This window comes from Tauraco erythrolophus, chromosome 2 (assembly GCF_009769465.1).
Source record: "Tauraco erythrolophus isolate bTauEry1 chromosome 2, bTauEry1.pri, whole genome shotgun sequence".
NCBI classification, from domain to species: Eukaryota; Metazoa; Chordata; class Aves; order Musophagiformes; family Musophagidae; genus Tauraco; species Tauraco erythrolophus.
This window is the reverse complement of record NC_141466.1, coordinates 118,483,697-118,507,036: the sequence shown is the minus strand read 5'-3', so window position 1 is coordinate 118,507,036 and position 23,340 is coordinate 118,483,697. Positions and strand designations below refer to the sequence as shown.

General features: G+C 45.5%; 1 protein-coding gene across 5 annotated transcripts; it reads left to right on the top strand.

Moving 5' to 3' along the window:
• Positions 1 to 188: 188 nt before the first annotated feature.
• KAT14 (lysine acetyltransferase 14) lies at positions 189 to 19,076 on the top strand. 5 transcript variants are annotated; one of them, XM_086630415.1, is made up of 10 exons: positions 189 to 469; positions 2,953 to 3,071; positions 5,135 to 5,256; positions 7,802 to 7,983; positions 8,526 to 8,942; positions 10,557 to 11,128; positions 11,647 to 11,783; positions 12,361 to 12,470; positions 15,699 to 15,889; positions 18,312 to 19,076. In XM_086630415.1, the coding sequence occupies exons 1-10, from the start codon at positions 196 to 198 to the stop codon at positions 18,483 to 18,485; spliced, it is 2,298 nt and encodes a 765-aa protein (XP_086486541.1). In that variant the 5' UTR covers positions 189 to 195; the 3' UTR covers positions 18,486 to 19,076. The 5 variants fall into 5 exon arrangements, with proteins under 5 accessions (XP_086486541.1, XP_086486526.1, XP_086486549.1 ...); XM_086630400.1 differs by having other exon boundaries at positions 12,295 to 12,470; XM_086630423.1 differs by having other exon boundaries at positions 8,523 to 8,942; positions 11,647 to 11,696; positions 12,295 to 12,470.
• The last annotated feature ends 4,264 nt before the right edge of the window (positions 19,077 to 23,340 follow it).

Genomic DNA, 23,340 nt, shown 5'->3' with positions numbered 1-23,340 from the left:
CTACTTGCAAGTGTTTCAGCAAACAGAGGTAATCTTTGAAAGACTGTTTCTTTTGTAGGAGTTATATTCCAGTCCCGGAAAGCTATAGGGCGGACACAAATAACTTCCTCTATCATTGGTACTTGACTGTGGAGACTGGGCCAGCACATCCAGGGTGGATGGACTTGTCAATGTTGGGAAGAATAGATCCTTGTTATGCAAACACCGTCTAGGATGGCTAATAACGTTCACATGAGTGGGCTGCTGAGCCGCCACGATGACGAAGCCACCAGGACCTCCACCTCAGAGGGCCTGGAGGAGGGTGAGGTGGAAGGAGAGACTCTCTTGATTGTCGAGTCTGAGGACCAGGCGTCGGTGGATTTATCGCATGACCAGAGTGGGGACTCTCTGAACAGCGACGAAGGTGATGCGTCCTGGATGGAGGAGATGTCCTATTACTGCGAGAAGTGCCAGAAGTGGATTCCAGCAAGTAAGCCTGCTGATTGTGTTGTGTCTTGCTTGCACTGCTGTGGTTGTTGTTTGCAAGGTGGTTACGCTGTCTTGCACACCGGTTTTATAGGACTGCCCTTGTTTAGCTGTATCCCATCGTATGTTGGAGGAGAGAGGCTGTCGTGGTGTTGCGTGGAGCCCCTCAGCCTGATGGCACTGGTGTTCGCTAGGTGCTTTGAATGATGAACTATATGGGTGTCTGAAGCTGGCGTTCCCTGTAAAAAAAATGGGATTGTCTTCTTTAATTAGCAGAGAACAAGGGTATGACTTCAGAAACATGCACACCCTCCCGAGTCTTGCTGCTGATATGTTTGGAGGACTTTGGCCAGGCGACTCGGCCTCTCTGCTCACTCACATAAAGATAATGACCATTGCTGTAAAAGCTCTTCCGGTGGAGGAAAAGGGCTTTGGGATAATGTTACTTTTTCTTTTTTTTTTTTTTCCTGGTCCGTTTGTCACATCTGTGGAGCATATGGCTAAATCTCAACCTTAATGGTTTCCCGATAATGCGAATTTAATTTAGCTTTCAGAGAAGCGTGTCCAACCTGTAGCAGCTAGCTTTGGGAGGCGTTTGGACCAAGCTGCAGAACTTGATCCCTCTGCTGCAGCTTGACATAAGATATATGCTGTTAGCAGTTTTACTTTCTAAATTCTGGATGATCAGATCTATTATTACATCCGAAAGCTAGATATTGCTAAAAACTGGTTGGTTTTTTGTGGGGCTGCTTTTTTTTTTTTGTAATTTGGAGGGTTTTTTTTAAATTTTGTTTTTCATTTGTTTGGGGCTAGAAATAGGGAACTCATCAGGTGACACCTGCCTTGCAGATATGTCAGAGCTGCCTTTTTTGCCATCCTAGAATTTGCTGAAAGTTACAGTGTAGAAATCTCCTCTCAAGGTGTGTTAGTGAGCGTGGTGATGTTAATGTAATGGAAACAGCATCGTACTATTAAGGTAGTATGCAGTTAAAGGGACATATTGACTTGAAATTTATTGATTATGAAAAAAAATGAGCATAGTTAAAGGTAGCATGAGATATCTTGTCTTAGAGCAGTTGATTTAACACTCAATTTGTTTTATTTTACAAAGATGTTCCTCTCTGTCGTTGCTGTGGAACGAATCCAAAGAGCAGAAAAAGCCAATGTCAGAGCAGCAGTAACTAGATACAAATGTGCACAGTAAATGACTTGGAAAAGGGAAATACTGTTCTCTTTGCTAATTGTTCAGTTATACAGGTATCAGTTGTCACTTGCAAAAGTCACCAACAAGCTGGGACCAATGATCACTTTTTACACTGAATTGCCATCTAGAAATTCTGTTAGTCTACTAAGTGTGTGTGGGTTTCCTCATCAGACATAGGTGCAACTTTAATAGTTAGATTCTGAAGTCCACTATGGAAGCAGAACATCCATATGTTGCAAGTGCTTGATCTGGTGTCGTTACACAGTAAAAGAGATGTCATACTTTAGAGATAAAAGACCTTACATGTGTGAATTTTCAGAAATGCTATAGTCTTGACTGTTTCCCTGTTTGTGATTGATTTTTAAATTTTTCATGTTTGTGTAAGTTAACCCCTGGTGTGTTTAGAAGTCCTGATTCATATGTTTTTTTTCTCTGCTGCAGAAACATAGAACTAGAGCCTGTAACTTTGGATGCATGGTGTTCTACAGGTGGCTCAATCCCAGCAGATCACTTGTGCTCAGACAGACTTTTATGGAGGGTTAGCTTTACACAGCAAAGCATATGACTGAATTGGTTTGCTGACTGGGACCTAGTTCATCAACTGCAGTCAAGAAAAAGTGTTTCCTGATAACATTGGGCCATTCTTTTGGCTCTCATTCTCAAGGAAAGAAGATCTTCCCCTGATAGGAGAAATAAATACCTTAAAGCTGCTCACCATGTCTACTGCAGTGCATCCCGAATGCTCCTGCAAACAGGGACTGGCAATCTTACTTTAGTAACAGTTTGTGAACAGGGAAAGAGAGAGCTGTGAAGACATGCAGCAGTGAGTGGAAAGATGACATGGAAGAGAAAGCTTGTGTATTTTGATAGCCTTTGCAGTAGCATACCTTGTTTTTTACAGATGAGCTTTTTTAAGTAGAGTGGGAAAACTTTTTTATTGAAGTATGTATGTAGGTTATCCTGGGGAAGCAAGAAGGAAGGAGAAATGCAGTGTAACAAGGAAACCTTTGGCTTTGTAGCTGCGTTCAGGTGTTAAGTAGAACGCCCCTTTTTTATACCTGTGCTTTTCAGTTGGTCACTGCTGGCTGCTGCAGCTGTGAAATGAATCTGCGCCATCCATTGCAGCGCGTTCTGACGCTTCCTGGGAACTGTCTGGGTCTCTGGACTCTGGGAAAAAGGCAAAAAGTACTTTTCTGCCTGATGTCATAGGGAATCCATACCTTCTTTGCAGCATTTTTTCCTATAAAAGGACGAAGAAATCAGTTTTTGCCTGTTCGTTTTAGGTCAACTGAGAGAGCAGCTCAGCTACCTCAAAGGAGATAACTTTTTCAGATTTACTTGCTCTGATTGCTCAGAAGATGGGAAGGAGCAATTTGAACGGCTGAGATTAACATGGCAACAAGTAAGTGCCAGCAGAACAACCACAGGACTTTCTGAAATTGTTGTTTGTTGTGTATGTGCTACCTAGAAAAGGAGGATCAGGTATAGGTAACAAAGAAACATATGCATGAGCTCCAGAAATTAATTAGCTAAGGATTGCGTGCATATTAGAACTTGGGCATTTGGCAGGCAAACTGAAAGATAATCATGCAAACCGCCTTCCTTTTTTTTTCTTTTTCTTCCCCTTATGTTGCTCATGAATTCACGGCTTCAGGCAGGTTTGTAAAAGCGAAATTCAGCTGCTATTCAGCTGCTGGGCATGAACAGTTTTTTTTGTGTGTATGAGCAAATGCAAAACTAGTGAGGTGGTAACATACAAACAGAAAGCTTGCCAGCTCCCTGAACGCAAAGCTCCAACCTGGCCGCTTACTCACTAGCAACAGTCCTTGTTGGAATTTTCTATTTCAGTCACTTGCACACCTGAGCAATCAAAATAATTTGCATTATACAGCAACCACCATATGGGTCGAGTGATGCACATCATCTTGCTCGGAGCAGGGCGCTGGAGGGGCGCGCAAGCAGTAGCTGCTGCTCAGCGTTAAGCATTTCCACATGCTGAGCATCGGGCAGTATGTGCGAGACGTCTGTTTGCATCCTTTGGGACAGTAGTGGTGTGCTGTCTCATAATAGATCATTTAAAACATCAGTTGTAACTCCTGCTGTGCTTTCTCATGGTGCCCAGCGCAGGGCTGGGCAGGGGAAGAGGCTGGCGTAGCAGTCTGTGCTAGCAGACTGGCAAAGTTTCAGCACGTTACAGATCTGGAGAGCAAAGGCTGCTAGCTTTACACCCAGGTCTCTTCAGAGTGACAGGGGGAAAGATGAAATCAAAACAGGTGAGGGAGAAACCTGACTAGCGAAGAGACTATCTCACTAGGCTTATCCAAAGCAGGAAAAACGGAGACAGTGATTTCTGGAATTTTTTCAAAGTGTGTGACCTCAACAGATCCTTATCTTTAGCCAGTTGAAAAGAGAATTGTTTCTGAAGTGCTAAGACACTGTCCCACCTGACTTAAAAACCCCACAAAATTCTAGATAAATGATTATCAAACTAAGAGGGGCTGCAAGGTAGAAACGGGGTACAGAAGACATTAAGGCAATCTGTGTTTCCCCATTTTGGCACCTTCAGCAGTGCATTCCAGAAGGTAACAGCCCAGTGCGAGAAGACCCATGGCCCTATTAAAAATACATTTCAAACTTCTCTGACAGTGAAGAATAAGTTCCTGTTGGAAGTAGTATCCAACTGAGGCTTAAGTTCCTGTTGGAAGTGGTATCCAACTGAGGCTGTGTGATTGTTGAAAGATGATCCCAGACCAGCTGTGCGACTTCAGTTGTATTCAAATGAATTGGGTAAATGTAATTAACAGTTGATGACCTAGAATTTACTTAAAAAGAGGTGTGATATTTTTCAAACCTGCCCTTTAGTTTAGGCATGTAATAGGTCAGACCGAATTTGATCCTGAAGCACGTGAATGAGCTGTAAAAGGATCATCTTTAATGAAGATCACCTGGAGACAAACTCAATTCTTGCATACCCAGAACAATTAGTAAATATCTTGTAATTTTGCAGAGAGATTACAGTCTGTTCAGTTTTAAATGTAACAGTTAGTATCTAGAAAGACCATTGTCACTACATTTCTGATGGATTAGATAGTGGGATTACTTGTGGCCATTTTTTTAAAGACTTTTTCCCTACCTCCACACTACATTCAGATCCCAGTTGTGATATAATTCATTTATACAACCGCTGTAAAAGCTTGTATCTCAGCATAAACCTGCATAACTAGGCAGTTTATTATTCCCCTGGGATGGAGAAAACTCTGGGAGAATGTGCGTCTAACAATAGAAAGACAAGAACAGGCAGCATGAAAGCAGGAAGAAGATGGATTGCAGAAGTTGCCTACGAGATGTTGCAAAAATAAGATATTTATGAGGGAGCAAAGATTTGTGTGTGTATGGTGGCTGTGGGGGACAGCTCAGTGGATGAAACAGAAAAGACTCACTTGTATCCAATGTTTTCTGTTCCAGGTTGTCATGCTGGCAATGTACAATTTGTCTCTGGAAGGAACAGGCCGTCAGGGGTACTTCAGATGGAAAGAAGATATTTGTGCTTTTATTGAGAAACACTGGACTTTCTTACTAGGGAACAGGTAAGGATGTGATGTTTCTCTGAAGGTCTGGTTGGTGAGCCAAAGGAATAAAAACCTTTTACACAGACAACAAGAATCCTGGTTAGTTTGGTGGCGTCTCTGTTGAGCCTCACTAGTGAGAGAATTGGAGGATTTAATATTGAGAACCTGAATGTAGACATGAGGGGGTAGACTTGAAAAAGAATCCTCATTTCTTAGTGAGGAAAAACAACTCCGAGGATGTCACACAAAAGCAATGTAAATTCATGTATTTTGGCATATTTCTTATCTTCCTGTAGGTAGTGCATGAACCTGCAAAGGCTTTGAAAATTTCTAAATAGACACAATGGATGGGCTAGTCCTGATGTCACTGGGCTTCTTGAAGGAAAAAAAAAAAAGAAGTCCAGCAAAGTACCGTGTTACTTGGCTATAAAGCTGGTATGGACCCAGTTCTCCAAAAAGGAAAATTGTGCCTTGTCTGTTAGCTTGTTTTGGGTCTTAATAAAATAGCTTTTACGTAGCAGGCATTACAAACCACTGAAATGTTTTTCAGTGTGTGTAAAGAAGGAAGCTGGCAGGGTAGGAACCCGTATCGTAAAGGGCAGCCTTCATGGCATGATGAGTCGTGTGCTGTATAGGTGATAGGCACAGTTTTTCTGAGCATGCTGAAGCTGTCAAACCGAAGTCTCGCTGTTAATGCATGTGCTACAGAGGCAGGAAAAGAGCTGAGCAAGCCTCGGGAGCTGTAGATTTGATGGACTTCACAGCTTCTTTTCTTCCCCAGGGATTTCTCTTTTGTAAGATCTGGCCTTTCTCCCTAAACCAGATTGGCTCTTTGGCTATGCTTTCATTGCTTGTCTGTGCCTCCTTGCTCTGTTCTCAGAAATGTTAGTATTTGTCCCCTCTGGAAACCACAGGGACCCTGACAGGAAGGCAGCTGATGGTCCATTGTCCCTTGCTCAGGGAGCCATCACCTCCCACGTTTTGCTGCTTCCTTTTGAGACCTGCCCAGGGAATGGGGCACTCCTTGCTCTGATGAAATTCAGATGAAGTGATTAAGGGCCTCAGATGTAGTCTAGCCACTTGCCTGGACAAGCCACTGATGGAGCAGGGACAGCCAAACCATATGTGTAGCAGCATATCGAAGTGCAGGTTATCCAGACTTACTGTAATACTCCAGACTCTGATCTGGCGCACTCACATCTGACCCACGTTTGAAGGTCAGTACCCCGAGGTCTGTAATTGCAACACTCAGACAGCAGCAAATGCCTGCTCTACCAAGCCTAGCCTGAGTACTGAAGTTTTTGCTAGTGGAGGTGTGCAGAGGCAAGAAAGAATCCCAAGATCCTGTGCAAATAAGGGTTTAGACTCTACACCATATACCCGATTCTCCAGTATCCAAAGGAGTACCTCAGTTGTTGGCTACAGGAGCAATTTTTTAATATTTCTTCTCACTTCCTCCCTAAGCGACATTTTAATCAGCTCTGTGACCAGTTCTTAGAGCGAAAGAAAGTGCTTAGATGCCCAGTAGAGTAAACTGCCCTGCAGAGTGAAAGGCTTAAATGCAGCACCCTGCCTCCTAGTGCCCAAAAATGTGCTTCAAAAATAGTTCAGTGAGTATGGCTGACTGGTATGTTGACTAGTAGGGATCCTCTTCCCCATGCTGCAGGAGAGGTTTTATGGCAGAAAACCCCAAGCAGAGATAGGGCTCCATTATATACCACACGCAGGTGTCTATGGGGCAAGCATACATACTCTGTTCCGTTGCCACTTCCTGCAGCTCAGTCGTCCTCAGGGATTTATTTCTCAGATCCCCAAAGCTGCTTCTCTGCAGTGCCTGACAAGGCTGCGGCTGTGAAGGGCAGAGTGGTTGGATCCCAACTGCCTTTGTGAATTCAGCCTTAGGGATCCTGTCCTACAGCTCTGGGACTGTGCTTTGCTAAACGAAACCTCAAAAGTAGTTGAGGCAGACATTTAAATTAAATTTATCTTTCATTCTGTGTGAAGTGATGCCTTTATCACTACCTTTCCCTTGCCTCTCCCATCCTGTACGCCCAGAGTCCTGTTTGCCATCTTCAGTAACAGGATATGGCTCTGCAATGTCAGGTCAACACAGCTCTCACTGGGATCCTGTTCCCATTCTTGTATCGTCCAGTTGTTAACAAAGGTAGCGATGTTAGCATTTGGAAGCTGGGGGTTCCAGTGGCAGGGTAGACCTCTCATCTGTAGGCTTGGTTTGTGGTGGCTCATTGATGGAAGAAGAATTGCGTCTTGCCATGCTGCATTGGTGTGGTGTTTGTGCAGCGTATGTACGCAGCGCTTTAGGCATCAGAGCCCAGCAGAACATTGTAGCTTGCCCTTCAGAGTGGTTCTCTGTTTGAGAAGAAACTAGTTCATCCTTCACCTTGTTGAGGATGGTCATGTAGGGGGTACGTCATCCCCCTGCATCAGTGCCAGCAGCAGAAGCGCTCTGCCCTGTCCATCTCGGCAGAGGGAGGAGGCTTCGGGATGAAAGCACAGCTGGCAAGCGGGGACCTAACCCTTGTTTTCCCCTTGCACGCCATAGGAAAAAGACCTCAACATGGTGGAGCACGGTTGCTGGCTGTCTCTCTGTAGGGAGCCCCTTGTTTTTCCGCTCAGGGGCGCAGGAATTTGGAGAACCAGGATGGTGGAAACTGGTTCATAATAAACCCCCAACAATGAAACCTGAAGGAGAGAAGCTATCTGCGTCTGCACTAAAGGCAAAAGGTAACTCTTTCCGCGATGACGTGTAGGTTCCTAGCTGGGTCAGAGCTGACAGAGCTGGAAGACATGAGAAAGGCTGGCTTAAAACCGTGTGTTTGTGTGCATGGACAGTTTCTGAGTTTTGCTCTGCTGTCGTGGTTGACTTCAGAGGATTATGGTGCATACACTGTAGTGTGAGAAGCCTGTTATACTTTATTACCTTTTTTCATTGTGTTAACTGATTTAAAGGCTTTTGAGATTTGTGCAGGGTTTTTTTTTAGTGGAAATCTACAGTTTCTCTGCTCCTCTTTACCCTGGGGAGGGCTTTTTATCTTTTGTCACCAGATGCAAATTCCCTTCTGTGCAGAGGAGCAAGATTAGAGCTTTAATGAGGCTTTAGTCGTGCTTTGGCTTTATGCTACATGTCCTGGAGTGAATTTCTTGTATATTTTGAAAATAGATCTTCTAAGACTTGTAGTCAATGTGTTCTTCTGACCATATAGTATGTATCCAGTGACTGCAGGAGCTCAGTGGCTGTTAGAATAAGCAAACTACTTCTTTAGCAGCTTCAAAGCCACCTCTGGATCCCATCATTACTGTGGAAGGACTCCGGAAACGGGTAAGCCGCAATCCAGTCGAGTCGGCCATGGAGCTGAAGGAGAAAAGATCTCGCACTCAGGAAGCCAAGGATATTCGGAGAGCCCAGAAGGAGGCAGCCGGCTTCCTGGACCGGAGTACTTCCTCCACTCCTGTTAAATTCACCAGTCGAGGCCGTCGTCCTGATATCGTCCTTGAGAAAGGAGAGGTGATTGACTTCTCCTCCTTGAGCTCTTCAGATCGTACTCCTCTAACAAGCCCTTCTCCTTCCCCGTCTCTGGACTTCTCTGCTCCTGGCACTCCAGCCTCGCATTCAGCTACTCCCAGCCTTCTCTCAGAAGCAGATCTCATCCCAGATGTCATGCCACCGCAGGCTCTGTTTCATGGTAAGAGATGCCGTGTTTTTTGTTTAATAATAAGCCATACATCGTTATCAAGGAAGATGTTAAAAAAAAAAATGAAACTTCCAATGAGCTGTACCATCCTTTCAAGAAGAGATGGAAAATAACTGGTAAAATTCTGTTTGTCTTAGTTGTGTGTAGTTGTATTGCCAGCTTCTCAGGCCAGGAGGAACCACCATTATCGCCTTCTGAGGGATGCTGAATAATCAGTGGGTAGATTTCACCTAGCAACTGTTGCACCACTCAGCATAAGCATTTCACTGCAACACAGATTACGCTGTTAGATAGCAACTCTCATTTTGTCCCAAATGTTTTTGAATGGGAGAAATTTTATTCTTACGGTAATGTTCCAGTAGTTGTATAAGTTTGAACATCCCAATTAACAGACGCTAAATTTCGGTTAGGTTGCAGAGCAGTGATGCAGACTGAATGCTATTAGTTCCTTAAGGAGCCAGACTTCAATCTAATCGGGAAAGTAGAGAATAAAGCACTTCTCGATGGAAGGAAGGATAGTCAGGTTCTGTAGAGGGACAAATCCTGTGTTTCTATAACTCCTAATTGTTCCCTCAGATTAAACAGAACTTCTCCAGGGTATGCTAGCTGAAGATACAGCTCACCAGCTTGACCATTTGATCCCCAGTCTTCAGGAATTTTCAACAATTTGACATTTGTCAAAGAACATAAGCTTGCAGCTCAGGAATGCTATATTTTCAGATCCCAGACTGCAGGAGGATTCATTCTGTGTTCTGAAATTGGACTCCTTATGGTGTCTCCTGTCCAAAATCAGGAGGTCCAGAAGTATATGGGATGGGATTTATGGCTGAATATGAGCCAGCAGTGTGCCAAGGTGGCCAAGAAGGCCAAGAGCATCCCAGCTTGTATCAGAAATAGTGTGGCCAGCAGGACTAGGGAAGTGTTTATCTCCCTGTACTCGGTACTGGTGAGGCTGCACCTTGAATACTGTGTTCAGTTTTGGGCCCCTCACTACCAGAAAGACATTGAGGTGCTGGAGCGTGTCCAAAGAAGGGCAACGAAGCTGGTGAAAGGTCTAGAAGCACAAGTCTTATGAGGACTGGCTGAAGGAACTGGAGTTGTTTGGCCTGGAGAAAAGGAGTCTCAGGGAGACCTGATCACTTTCCACAACTACCTGAAAGGAGGTTGTAGCGAGGTGACTGTTGATCTCTTCTCCCGAGTAACAAGTGATAGGACCAGAGGAAATGGCCTCAAATTGCACCAGAGCAGGTTTAGATTGGATATTAGGAAAAATTTATCCACCGAAAGGGTTGTCAAGCATCAGAACAGGCTGTCCAGCGAAGTGGCTGAGTCACCATCCCTGGAGGTATTTAAAAGACATGTACATGTGGTGCTTAGGGACATGGTTTTGTGGTGGACTTAGCAATGTTAGTTTAATGGTTGGATTCGATTAACTTAAAAGTTTTCTTCCACCCTAAACTATTCTGTGATTCTGCATAGAAAATTGAGTGTGTTGAGTAAACTTGCATTATTTCTCCTTGGCAGAAAAGTCCTGTGACAACCCTTTTTGAAATGGGGCATTGATGTTTATGTTTTTTTCCTGGATTATTTTGATCTGTTGAACAGATGATGAAGAGATGGAAGGGGATGGAGTCATAGACCCAGGAATAGAGTATGTGCCCCCTCCCAGTGGGACAGCGGGTGCTGGCGCTGTGATAGCAAGCAGAAAAAAAGTGAAGACAGCCGAGCAGATCAAGCAAGAGGTGGAGAGTGAAGAAGAAAAAACAGAAAGGATGGAAGGTGACAGTGAAGATCCTGAAGAGTCAAACGCATCGCTGCAGGCGAGGGGGCAAGACAAGAGGAAGCCACAGCTGGAGAAGGATGCTAAACCCAGAGCTCCCAAGCATACTTCTGTTAGTATCTATGAGGAAAAGCTGCTGCTGAAGAGACTAGAAGCCTGTCCCAATGCCATGAGCATGACCCCAGAGGCCCGGAGACTGAGGCGCAAGCTGCTAGTCAGGCAGGCCAAGAGGGAAAGAGGACTGCCGCTCTTTGACTTAGACCAGGTTGTGAACGCTGCACTGCTCTTGGTTGATGGGATTTATGGAGCCAAAGAAGGAGGTGTTTCCAGGTCGCCAGTAGGGCAAGCAACATACAGAACTACTAGCCAGGACTTCAGGATCTTGGACAGATACCAGGTGGGTGGTTCCAAATCTAACTGAGCTTTTGGCACTGTTTATTTTAGAGCTTTTGCTGCAGACAGCAGTATCCCAAAGTAAAAAGGATTGTGTGAACAGTACTCATTTTGACTTGGGGCTGTGTCCCTACCAATGCTCTCGCAAGCCCCTTTCTTCCTGAGACATGCTTGTACAGCACAGCTATCTATCAGTGTCAGCACCAACAATGTCTATGTATTTGTACTCCAGCCCTGCCCAAGCACTGATGGTGGAGGACTGGATATACTCAAACAGGAGTCTGCTCGTTCATGCTATGTAGGAGGGAGATCACTTGCAGCACTTTCCTGAGCGATGTGTGCGGTTTGGGCACTAAACCTGAGAGTACACAGCAGAGTCCTCTGAGGTGGGACCATCGCACTGTGGGTCCAGTCCATCCCGTCACATTGGAAGGCCCTTATTCTCTGTCTGTTAATATGATTCCCCTGTGTTAAGTCATTGACTAATCTTCCTGAAATGTTCTACACTTTTTGTGCATATAGACAATGCTGCCAGCCATGAAGGGATATCGACAGCAGACAACAAAGTTTCTGTATCGACTGGTGGGCTCAGAAGACCTGCTGACAGACCACAGCATTGTCAGTCCTTACACATCCCGTGTCCTGAAACCTTACATCAGGTACCACCTGGTCAGAGTTGGATTTGCTCTTGGCTTGTGAACTGACGGCCCTCGGCAAGGACACTTTTCTTGGGCTGTGCTCCTCACTGATCCTTGAAGTACAACCCAGTATACTGTGGTAACTCTGACAGGATAGCGTTTTATTTAGCTGAGTAGTTAAACTGTTTCTGCATTGGGAAGGGGAATCTCCAAGAGAGAGCAGGGCAGAGAAGGAATCACCATAGTCATTGAATGCAAGTTGCACCTGCTCTTGGGTCAAAACCGTGATTTCCTTGATCCTGCTGTAAGGAGAGGCTGGCTTGGTGTGCTGCAGATCTGGGAAGTGTCCTGGCCCCTGACATGAGGGTGTTTTTGCTGAGCTGGGTGCTGCTTTCCTACATGAATGGAAGACTGTTCTTTTTTTCCAGGTTGAGCATGTCAGAAAATATTTCATGGGCAGTACCCATTCAGCTGCAGTGACAGTTACTGTTGCTCACTCGCCTTTTGTGTTTGCTTTTCATGTTACTGGCAGACGTGATTATGAGACAAAGCCCCCAAAACTCAGGCTGTTGGCAGAAATCCGGGCGTATCCACACAGGAATGATCTCAACTGGAAGGCTGAGCCAGAAGCACCCGTTGATTACTGCTACGTTCGCCCTAATCACATCCCCACGATAAACTCCATGTGCCACGAATTCTTCTGGCCTGGTAAGATTCCTTCAGTGCTTGGTTTTCTAAGAAGGAGGTGGTTTTGTTCAGAAAAAAAGAATTCTTGGGCCAAATTTTTCTTCAGTTGGTGTCTGGCTTGCTTCATAGAAAACCATTATCTGATGTCATAGGAATGCAGTTGAGATGGAGACACGGATTTGGTGTCTTTGTCTTTTGAGATAATTTAGAACTGGGCAATTAGGCCCTAATTAGCACAGCACTTAAAGAAATAGGTTATTTTGGGTAACGCCATTGATGCCAATAGGAGCAGTCAGTTACTAAAATTAAGCATCCAAGTGAAACATTTTGCAGTTTTGCAAAATCTGGGGTGCGAAGTAAACAGCTTTATACCAGAGATCTACTTGGTCAATAGCTTGGTAAGAAAGTTTCTTCCTAGCAGCCATAAGCTGGAGTGAAATTTGGGAACTGCACTTACAACTACAAGCTTCACTGCGATGTCCTTTGTTTCTTCAAGCCTCAGTGTTTGCAAGGTATGGAACAGCTTGGGTATCAATTTTTATGGGTCATTTCTTGAACTGTAGGCTCTTTGGGACAGTGGCTGCCCTTTGTAGGGGCAGTTATGAGGCCGTAGTCTCTAGTTCTGAAATAATAATAGTGATGTTCACCTACTGCATGGATCAGCTTGTGATCAGCAAACAACACAGCAGGCTAATTTAGAAAAGCCCAGTACAAACAGTACACACCTTTATTCCAAGTAACTGTTTGCTTTATGTTTTGATTTGCAGATAGTGATTCAACAGGGTTTGTAGTTCAGCAGTGTTTATGTGCTGGAGTCAGGATCAGAGCTCTTTGTGCTACTCATTGTCCAAATTGTATGATTTGCGGGGAGATAACGTTGCATACCTTCCTTTTCACAAGCTGTTTTGGAGCTCATGAGAGACACTTGCTATCCCTACAGAGGCTGAACTGCTTTGTCATAGTCTCTTCTCTTCTGATAATGCATTTGAAGTTCTGGCCAAGTTGGGTCGCACCTTCATTAAGCTCTTCAGGACTCACCCTTTTTATTTAAGGAGTGTGGGTGTGTTCCACCCGACTGTGAACTGCTCATCATTAAATCAGAAAGCCGACACTCCCATCAGTCTCCATGAGTAGGAATCAGAATCTCTTCTGTGGTGTCAATATTCTGAGGCTGGGATTGTACAGTTTATTGCACCTTGGTTCCATTTTAGCAGGAGAGATAAGCAAGGTGGTGATACTTCGGGAGATAAAGCGCAGTGTCTTTGTGGACGTGAAGGATTTAACTTCACAACAGGCTGGTACAGTTGGGGAGAGGTGGGATATGCAGCTGGAAGGGCATCATTAAGCTAGCACTGTTGTTCAGAGAAAACAACTGTAATTCCACCTAAGTTTAGATATCTGAAGCATGTGTGCTTGGGGACTGCCATCGTCAGTAAACAACATCTTAGGTGTGTTCAGTTGCCTTCTAATATAGATGTTCTCATTGCCTGAGTTCTTAAGCTTTAGGCACTTCACCAAATGGGGTGAGCCCATGCCTTAGTTCTTCCACCTCTTCATATCCTTCCTGTCAGAGCTCTTCTTGTTTCTCACAAGGCAGAAACAAGTTTGCAGGTAGTTACCGCAAATGAGCTGATGTGAAGCAAGATTCCCCCTTGTTGTCTCTCACGGTATCTTGTGCCTTCATGTCCTAACGGGAAACATCTCCTGAGCAGACGAGTGGTAAACCGTACTGAGCTAAGCAGCTTCCTACAGGAATAACAGCGTGCTGAGGGGACGGCACCGTTTCATAGATGCCAGTGTGCTCAGGGCGATGTAGCGTTCCTGTACTGACATGCTGTAAGGCACTTCACAGTCAACTGCAGCCTCCAGATAATTAACGCTGCTCCCTATTGCCAATCGATTCCTCCCACGTCTTACTCCACCCAGCTTACTCTCCAGCAAGAAAATAATTCACCCGCTTATTTGTGCCTGGTGCCTTGTGAAGTCTTGCATCTCATCGAGAGTGATAAACATTACTGGAAAACGTACTCTGCTATTTTGTTACCCCACGTTCCAAAGGTATCTGTGATTGCCAGTTTGAGGCTGAAACGAACATCTATAGCACAGCTCCACTATGTCTTGCACCTCATTAGGGCCTGTCCACACAAATTACCGAGCAGTCTTCTGTGCTGTGAGCTGCACTGCGTGGCCCTAACATGCTGTGTGGATCCTCTTAGGCTACAGCAGCAATGTGACTGGGCAAGGTAACAAACCTCCACTCAGAAGCACCAGCTTCAGGCGTTTCTGTCCAGCCTCTGACTCACAGAAGCACCACTGCCTGAGAGGCAGCTTCATGCCCCAGATGAGAGAATTTGCATGCTAAAAGCAAATGTCTTGATAGTGTTGAAAGCTGTAGTCAGGTTGACATTGCAGTTCCACAAACAGCTGAGTATGCACAACAGAGGAAGCAGCAGGAGCTTAAGGCCAGGTGGAGAAAAGAGACAGGAACCTTAGGCAGGTAATGCTACCGAAGCTGAAGCCCAGTTTTATGTCCACTGTGTCTGGAGAGAGTTTGCAGGAAGAATAGGATGGTTCACTTATCGCATCTGGCTGATACACTCTAAGTCTCCCCTCTTTGCTTATCTGCAGGCAGGTCTTTCAGCATTTGCTGACTGGAATAGCAATGATGTGCACCAACCTGGTGCTGGCCTGGAATTCCCAGGTGGAATAAAGGAGCAAATCCTTATCCATTAACATTACTGTAGCCCTTAGGAGCCCCAGGCAAGGGGCACAAACTTACTAGGACCCAATCCAGCAAACATTTGCACATGCAAGTGTCTTTTTTTCATGTGCATATTTAGAACTGGGTCCTCAGCAGAGTCTGCTGATATGGCTCAGCATACAAATCAAGGAAAGATCAGTTGGGTGCTGAGGTCATGTGATTTTTATTTTTTATTTTTAAAACTGTCCTGGTTTAGAGAACCCACTTTTTGAGTTTTAGTTTCATACTCAGGTCGTTTGGGAGGAAATCAGCTTTGTTAATTTCTTAACGCAAGAATCCCCAGTAGTGAGTGAATCTTGTTTTGTTTGAGTGTTTGGTTGAAGCAGATTTGGTCAATTTCAGAGCTTTGAAATTAAGGCAAAAGGAAAGGATCAAGTGCATGTTCCTAAAAGGGCTTAAAACTGAATTCCCATGCAAGTGTGACATAGTATAGTCCACTTTTCTTTCAGTTTGCAATGCTTTCAGCTGCTGTTTCTCTCTCTCTGTAGGAATTGATTTGTCAGAGTGCCTGCAGTATCCAGACTTCAGCGTTGTCGTCCTTTACAAGAAAGTTATCATTGCCTTTGGCTTTATGGTACCAGACGTGAAATACAATGAAGCTTACATCTCTTTTCTCTTCGTTCACCCTGAGTGGAGAAGAGCTGGGATTGCAACCTTCATGATTTACCATCTTATCCAGGTAATTAAAAAGACCCATGTCTCCGCTAAAGAACTAGCTCTCCCTTCTTCTTTGTGTACGCACCTGCAAATATTAGGGAGTAAGTAGGCTTGTGTTCTTCCCTTCTGGCTCTTTCCCTTTGCCCTTTCTCTTCTTATACACCTGCACAGACTGTCAGCAGATTTATGGGGGGAAACCTCTTCAAAAGCAGAAACTAAAATGTGTTTAGAAGAATAACCATACTGGACAGGTCCTTAGAATTAGTGAAGGGCTGTAGTCTTTGACTATCTTGGATTTAACTTTGTGTTCTTTGGTGGTCAATAGTTCACTTAACAGGAATACTGTAAATGCAGGGTTTAAAGGAGAAAATGAGATAATAGTGGGGAGGTTCAGTAAGAATCTATTGCAGCTTTCTTGGCTACACCTGGAGGTTTATTCTGTGACCAGGCCATTGCATGAATCACTTACTGATCATAATCGTTCCCTTTCACTTCTCGTATACGAGTTCAAATCCTGCTGAGTTGAAGACAAAATGTTTGCAGCCTCCTTCATATTTGTTCAAACTAGCTTGTACTGGGCTTTGTTTCACAGAGACACTTGGGAAAATGAATCTGAGCTAACTAAACAGGTGGTATTAAAGTAGTTAAACTTCATTAAATCTCTGAATGAATACTGTTATTCAAGTGGCCTTAATTCCATTCACTTTCTTGAATTAAATTGCAGGAAAGCCAGCTTAATTTTGAGTGAGGATGCAGACAGATGGCATTTTCAGAGCCTAACTGTGTCTCTTCAGGGCCCACAGTTTTACCACTCCCTGTACTCTCTTGGCAGAGCCACCGATGTGAAACATTCCTTAACTTGTTTTAGTCAGGATGAGCTGCACTAGCAAAAACTCGCCATTGAAACTGTTTTTCCTCATACTCATTTGGCTGAAGAGAGGTAGGGAGTGCTGGCAGAGCCTTGGGAACAGTGATCACTGCTTTGGAAAAGCAGTTTCCACTGAGGTTAGCTCTTCTGGGCCACCCGAGGGTAACTCTTTTACCTACACAGCTCTCTGCAGCATCCACCTCTCTCTGCTCTGCGTGTTGACACAGGCCACTAACCCATCTACTTTAAATTCACTCCTTGCGTTTCCTGAACGTCTCTATGTGAAGTGTTTAAGTAAATTGCCCTCAACTGTAGTCTGTTGACATGAGATGTCAACACCTAGTGAGAACAGACGCGAGTGATGCGCCAAGGTTTGCAGGGATCCAGCAGTTGGACTCATGTCTCTCCGGCAGAGTTGGGATGTGCTGGCAAGTCAGCTGTAGAAAATCATCACAGCTTTTTGTAGGACGTATCACAGCCAATTAACCTAATTCTGCTTACAGGTAGACCTGCATAAAATTATCACGCTGAGAAGAGCCAGGCAGGTTTGAGGATGATTAGGCTCGCTAGCAATGAGAGATCACCATTGCATGTTCGGCTCACATTGGATTTATTTTTCAGTTGCTGCCTGTTTGTCAGTGGTAGAAGGTATTTAGTCCTGTGGGAGAAGAAGGTAGTTGTGACCTTCTGTTCCTCAGTTGCCAGACTGTATGTGCTGCTTCGCAGCCTGCTTGGGCTAACACCAGGGTCTGCTCTCCGTAGCTAAAGCCACTTTCAGGCACTGTTTGGGTTCAGGGTAATTCTCTGTCTCTGGTATCAGTGTGCTGAGTTTGGGGACGGACATTTCCTGAAGGGTGTTACTGTTCACACTTAAGAGTTACCATACATTCAATATACACAGAATGCTATTAAAACACTTGATGAAAGCAGGAAAAAAATTATTACATCAGCATCTTTATCAGAGAGCTGCTGGTTAGAATGATCTGGGATCTTTAAGGTAACTTCAGCCATGCTGTTTGCTGTCTGAACTGAGTTCCCTGCCTTCTCAGGAGGCGAGTGCTGTGCCCTGAAGGATGGGAGAGGAGCTGGGTGGGATAGACAGGAATTCCAGCATGATAGCCCAGAGGTGTGCTGGGGCTGCTCACGCAGTCCCAGAGAGCTCAGCTCTGTTTGCTGATGGGGAGGAGCACAGCGCCTGATCTTCTGGCATGTTTTGTCTTTTCTTCAGGCCATCATTAATAAGTATTTGAGATCAGTGCTGTATGTCAGGATTATTTTAATTAACAATTACTTAGCAATTGACAACGGAAAGCTGACAAATTATAATCCAAAACCTGCTTTCATTGTCAGAGTCCACATTTCCCCGAAACGAAGGCTCAGAGGAACAGCAGTGTTCCCTTTGCCTTTCCGCTGTTGCTATGTGTGGTAACTTCTGTGTCCAGGCCTGTGATTTTCTCACATTTCCTCAGTAACTGGAATAGCTGAACTGATGAATCTCTTCACCTCCGCATTCCCCCAGAGGCTGTCTCATTCTCTTGCTGTGATACTTTTTTTTTTCCCCCCCCTCTCTTGGCAGACCTGCATGGGCAAAGACGTAACCCTTCACGTCTCTGCAAGCAACCCTGCTATGCTGCTCTACCAAAAGTTTGGATTTAAGACAGAAGAATACATTTTGGATTTTTATGACAAATATTATCCCTTGGACAGCAAGGAGTGCAAGCACGCGTTCTTTCTCAGGCTGCGGCGCTGATCTGTCGGAGCTGTCTGGGGGTCTGTGAAAGGCCAGTCTGTCAAGCAAAGAAGTACCACAGCTTTCAGCGGAGGATGTTAGCTGCCACGTGAGAGCTGGAATGCACCAATGCCTTTATCCCTAGGACTTTGAATATCCAGTGCTATGTTGTGTGCTGAAAGTGCAATCCAAGAGGATTGCTTCCTGCGCTCCAAGGGAAGAGGTCTGGAAATGCCAACTGGGGCATGCTGAAACCACTGGAAGACTGAAATTCTTTATGGGGAGTTTTCCTGCCACTGTTACTTTGGAGAGCCTCATTGACAAACAAACAAAAAAACCCCACCAAACAAAAAAATCCTTGTCACTTCAGAGGGACCCCATGGATTTTGAATTTTGAAACTTGCAGGTTTTTTGTTTCTGGGAAATTAATGTCTAAACTTAAGTCATCCTCAGTGTTTCTGTGATTTGATTGCCTTGTTAGGAACCATGTCTTGAATCTGTGAAGGAGAAAAAGCATCTAGCTGGATGCTAACTTTAGGAAAGCTCTACACATGCCAGAACAGCAATACTGGAATACGTTTTAGGAATAAAGAGTGTGTGAACTCGTGCGATCCCGAATGCAAGGCTCAGAGATGTCTTTCTTCCACTCCTTCCCTACTGCCTTCCTTTCCTCTCCTTGACGCTGTGCTCAATGTGAAGTTCCTGTAGTGTGCAGTGTTTTGTGTTCAGGAGCAAGATGTCAAGTGAGTTTGTAGCTAGGTGAGATTGGACACAACAGCTGCCAAATCAGCTCTTTGAAATCTCACAACCTACCTGCCGGTTGTTGATGCTGCACATCAGCCCTTTGGGCACACTTTTAACCACACAGCCAGCCTCACAGGCTCCAGCATCCACCTCTTCCTGCTACAGATGCTCTGGCTAGAAGAAACCCAGAACAAAAGTCAGTGGTGACATTTGAAATGCAGGCTCTGATTCGTAAAAGCAATCTGTTTGCAGCTTGGAGGGAGGAGAGGGTAGAGGTGGGCCAGTTCCAGTTCTTGGAAGCATCTAGGCTGTGATTTCATGGCTCTGGGTGTAAGTAAAGAGGAGAGCAAAGAATAAATAGGAATAACTAAGAATTAAAAAAAAAAAAAAAACCACCAAAATTCCCAAACAGTTTCACTGGTAGTGAGGTCTAGTCCTTTTACACAGTTTAGCAGTTTGTCTCTCTCTCCCTGACTTTTATTGCAGATGAACAGTAAGCTGGCTGTTTGCTCTGCTGCCTGACTGAAGGTCAGCCTGTGCATTTTAAATATGAATCTCATCCACTGTGCTCTTCCTTTCACATCAAGCCCCACAGGGAGCTACACAAAAAAAATGTGGCTTCTTTGTTCTTAATTCACTGTGTATACCTGTTGGGTACCTGGCTATAGTAGTAGTTGCCTTAATGGAGTCTTCATTTTGGTAACAGCAGAGAGATGGACACAAAGTATGTTTTTGTGTAGCCAATGTACATCATCACCAAAACAAACTCTGTGTTAGTGGGAGGGAAAAAGAACCCATCCAAGCATTGTGTGCCCTGACATCCGTGCACATTTCCGCCTGCTTTATGACTACGTGAAAATTTTCGATGTTACTGATGTTACGAGTTAGCTGTACTTGGAAAGGAAAAAATACCTGTCGTTATGAATGGAATTAAAGCCCTTCCCTTGGAAAAGCCTACCTGTAGTCACAATGTTTATTAAGCTGTCTCTCCCTCATCTTATTTCACTGAAACCTAGCAAACTCAAGTATGGCTGATAGAGGATGCGAAGCGTGTGTGAGGGCAGTGGAGCAAGGCAGGAAACTCCTTATTTCTCTACGGAGCATCCACACAGAAGCTGCACACATGCAGGCCCTAGTAGTGTTTCCTTACCAGCCAGAAGTGAGGAGATAAAAGATACTCTTGAAGAAGATGACCAGTTCTGCAACATGTTCTCAAAGGTGACCATGAAGATTTTGAGGAGTTTCTTGTTCTGTGCTGATGCCTCTGTGGCTTTGTCCCATGGAGGGAGGATGCCAAATGAAGAAGGCGTTAGAACAAACAGCCCGGGGATTCCTCCTGCATTGCAGACCGCTTGTTTTATCCAAGTGGTTCATTTACCCCCAGATCCTCAAAGGCAATGAAGTGCCTTTGCACCTCAGCCATTTTGGATCTGTCTGTCACTTGGAATGTAGAAATACCAACATTTTCCTTCTTCAGGGAGACTGGTAGGAATGAGCTCATTACAGGGGATGGAGATCAGTATTGCTGTTCCTCAGGCTGCAGAAACACGAAATTGCTTTGCGACTTTACAGGTCCACCAACATTTACAGGGACGTGGCTTGTTTCTTGCTAATTTGCCCGTATTTTTTTGAAAATCAGCCAGTTAACTGCTATACCTATTATATTGTATATAATACTTGTGCATGCCCCATCCCTGGAAGTGTTCAAGGCCAGGTTGGATGAGGCTTTGAGCAACCTGGTCTAGTGGAAGGTGTCCCTGCCTATGGCAGGGGGGCTGGAACTACATGATCTTTAAGGTCCTTTCCAACCCAAACCACTCTATGATTCTATGATATCCCACACTCACGAGACTGTCGGCTTAAGTTTTAATACTTTGGTGTTATCTTATGTGGAGGACACTCCCCACCCTGTTGCTTAGTCCATGAAAATCTGGCATGGCTTTGAACTGCTTAACATGAGATCCTTTTCTGTTGATCCTAATGGCTTTGGTGAGAACAGGGTGCAAGCATGGCTGGCTCAAGGATCACTTTGTTGATGGTCTGGGCAAAGATGAATGGTCATGACCCAAGATGACCTTCCTGACCTGCAAAGGGATTCCAGCAAACCAGATCCAAAGGACACTGATGAAGCCTGCAGTATCTGTGCACTATTTCCTCTTGGCAACTCAAGCTGTCTGTAAGAGACAGGATCTTTTCCTCTGCTGGCTATATGGGAGAGCACAGAGGACAGAGCACTGTTTTGGTGAGCGGGAATTCACCCCCCACTTTCAGCAAGTCTTCTGAGGACAGGAGGTTGAGGCCAGCCTTTTAACAGGCACTATGTGAAATCAGGTGTGCAATCTGATAGGGGCTGGCAGCCCTGCAGAAACGTGCCAGGGAGCTCTACCTGCCCTCACTAGGTCAGCAACAGAATTAGGCAGCCTTTTAAGTAGCTACACAATAGCTACTGCAGCTCCATCTCTCTTTTGTGGCTCCACAGGGACCACTTCCAGCCTCTTCTCAAGAGAACATTTCCTCCCCAAAGTGTTGAATAATGAGAAGCCCAAATGGCTCGTTGCAGCTTAAGGCCACTGCTGGAATGGTAATGCACAGCTGGCTTTCTCTGCAAGGGATGAGGTTCCTCCAAGGCATGCAGTGAAACACACTGTGTGCTCTTAGCCCTCTGCTTGCCTCTTCATGCCTCGGAGACCAGCGTGATGAGTTACCTTAGCAGCGATTAGAAAGCCAGCATCCACCCCGCTTAACGACACCATTACTCCACGCTTCCCTGAGCTGCGCAGTGACTGTAGTGGTGATTGCAGCTGCCAAACACAGCCCAGTTTAACAGAACAAAGTTTTCCTGGTGAATAAAGGTGGAACCTTGCCCTTTCCTAATAGAGCAGCAAAGCCCAAGCCTTTCCACGTGCTTTTCTGAGCTTTGATACTTCATGACCAGGAAGCTGCCCACTGTGGTGACCTTATCATGCCCACTGATCTGCAGTAGCTGAGGCAGGTAAATACTGGGATCATTCTACATAGCAGTCAGTAATTTTGTAGAAGTAATAACTTTGCAGTTTACTTTGAAAGAGAAGTCTCAGTCCTGAGAGTCCTGATGTTGCACGTGTACACGCTGAATGCTTCTTCTCAGGTTTGAGATCCAGTCTGGGGGAAGAAGGAAAAGTCTGCCTGGTCCGTTTGTTGCTACCTATGGTGTGAGGATGTGTTTCTTTACAGACCCACCTGCTTGTGATGACAAGCTGTTAGTGAGTGGTTGAGCTAAGCCATCTTTATCTGTTGTCTCTGACTACTTTGCTTACATCAGCTTGCTCCAGGAGGTAATCTGGTCCACAGGGTTGCTTCCCTGTAGCCCTTGCATTTTTTCTGGAGGAGACTCTCTGAGCAAACACAGCCTGCCACATCACACAGTGCAGGAAACTGAGCCCCGGCTGCTGTGGTGGATGAGTAGCCAGTTCATCCCTGCAAAAACAGCTGCCTCCTGCCCCCGTGGCAGCAAGCCAGAGTGCCAGGTCCTGCTTCCTTCTCCAGGCAGGCAGTGTTAGGCTGAGACAGCATGTTCAGCTGCTCCTGCTGCCCGTGGGAGGGGAAGGGCAGCGGCAAGAATCGGCAGCCGCTGCCACAGAGCAGCGGGAGTGTCTGTGCAAGGCAGAAGTCTGGATTTTGTCCAAGGCAGGAGTCTGGATTCTCATCATGGCCTCAACAGGACCCTTCCTACTGTACTTCTCCACCAGCTCTGTCGACATGGAAACCTATGGCACCTTCTGGAAAAAAAAAAAAAAAAAAAGGTCTAAACTGGCAAACTTGTTCCCCTTGGATTTCTGCTTTAAAAAAAAAAAAAGCATCTTTTTGCCGCTGGCTCATGCCGTACCGCAGCCCCCCGGAATGCCAAGGGCGCTTCCCAGCCGGCCCCGCCGCGCGGTGTGAGGGCTGCGCCCGGCTGGAGCCGGGCGCGGTGGCGGGGCGGGCGGCGGAGCGGGGGAGGCCGCGGGCACGGCTGACTCGGGCCTGGCGGGGCGGAGGGCTCGGAGGGAGGTTCGGGGTCTCACGGGGCGCGGGAACGCGCGGCGCCGGGCCGCGCCGGCTGCCAGGAGGTGACGGGAGGGGAGGGGAAAGCCGAGCCGGCCCCGGCCGCGGC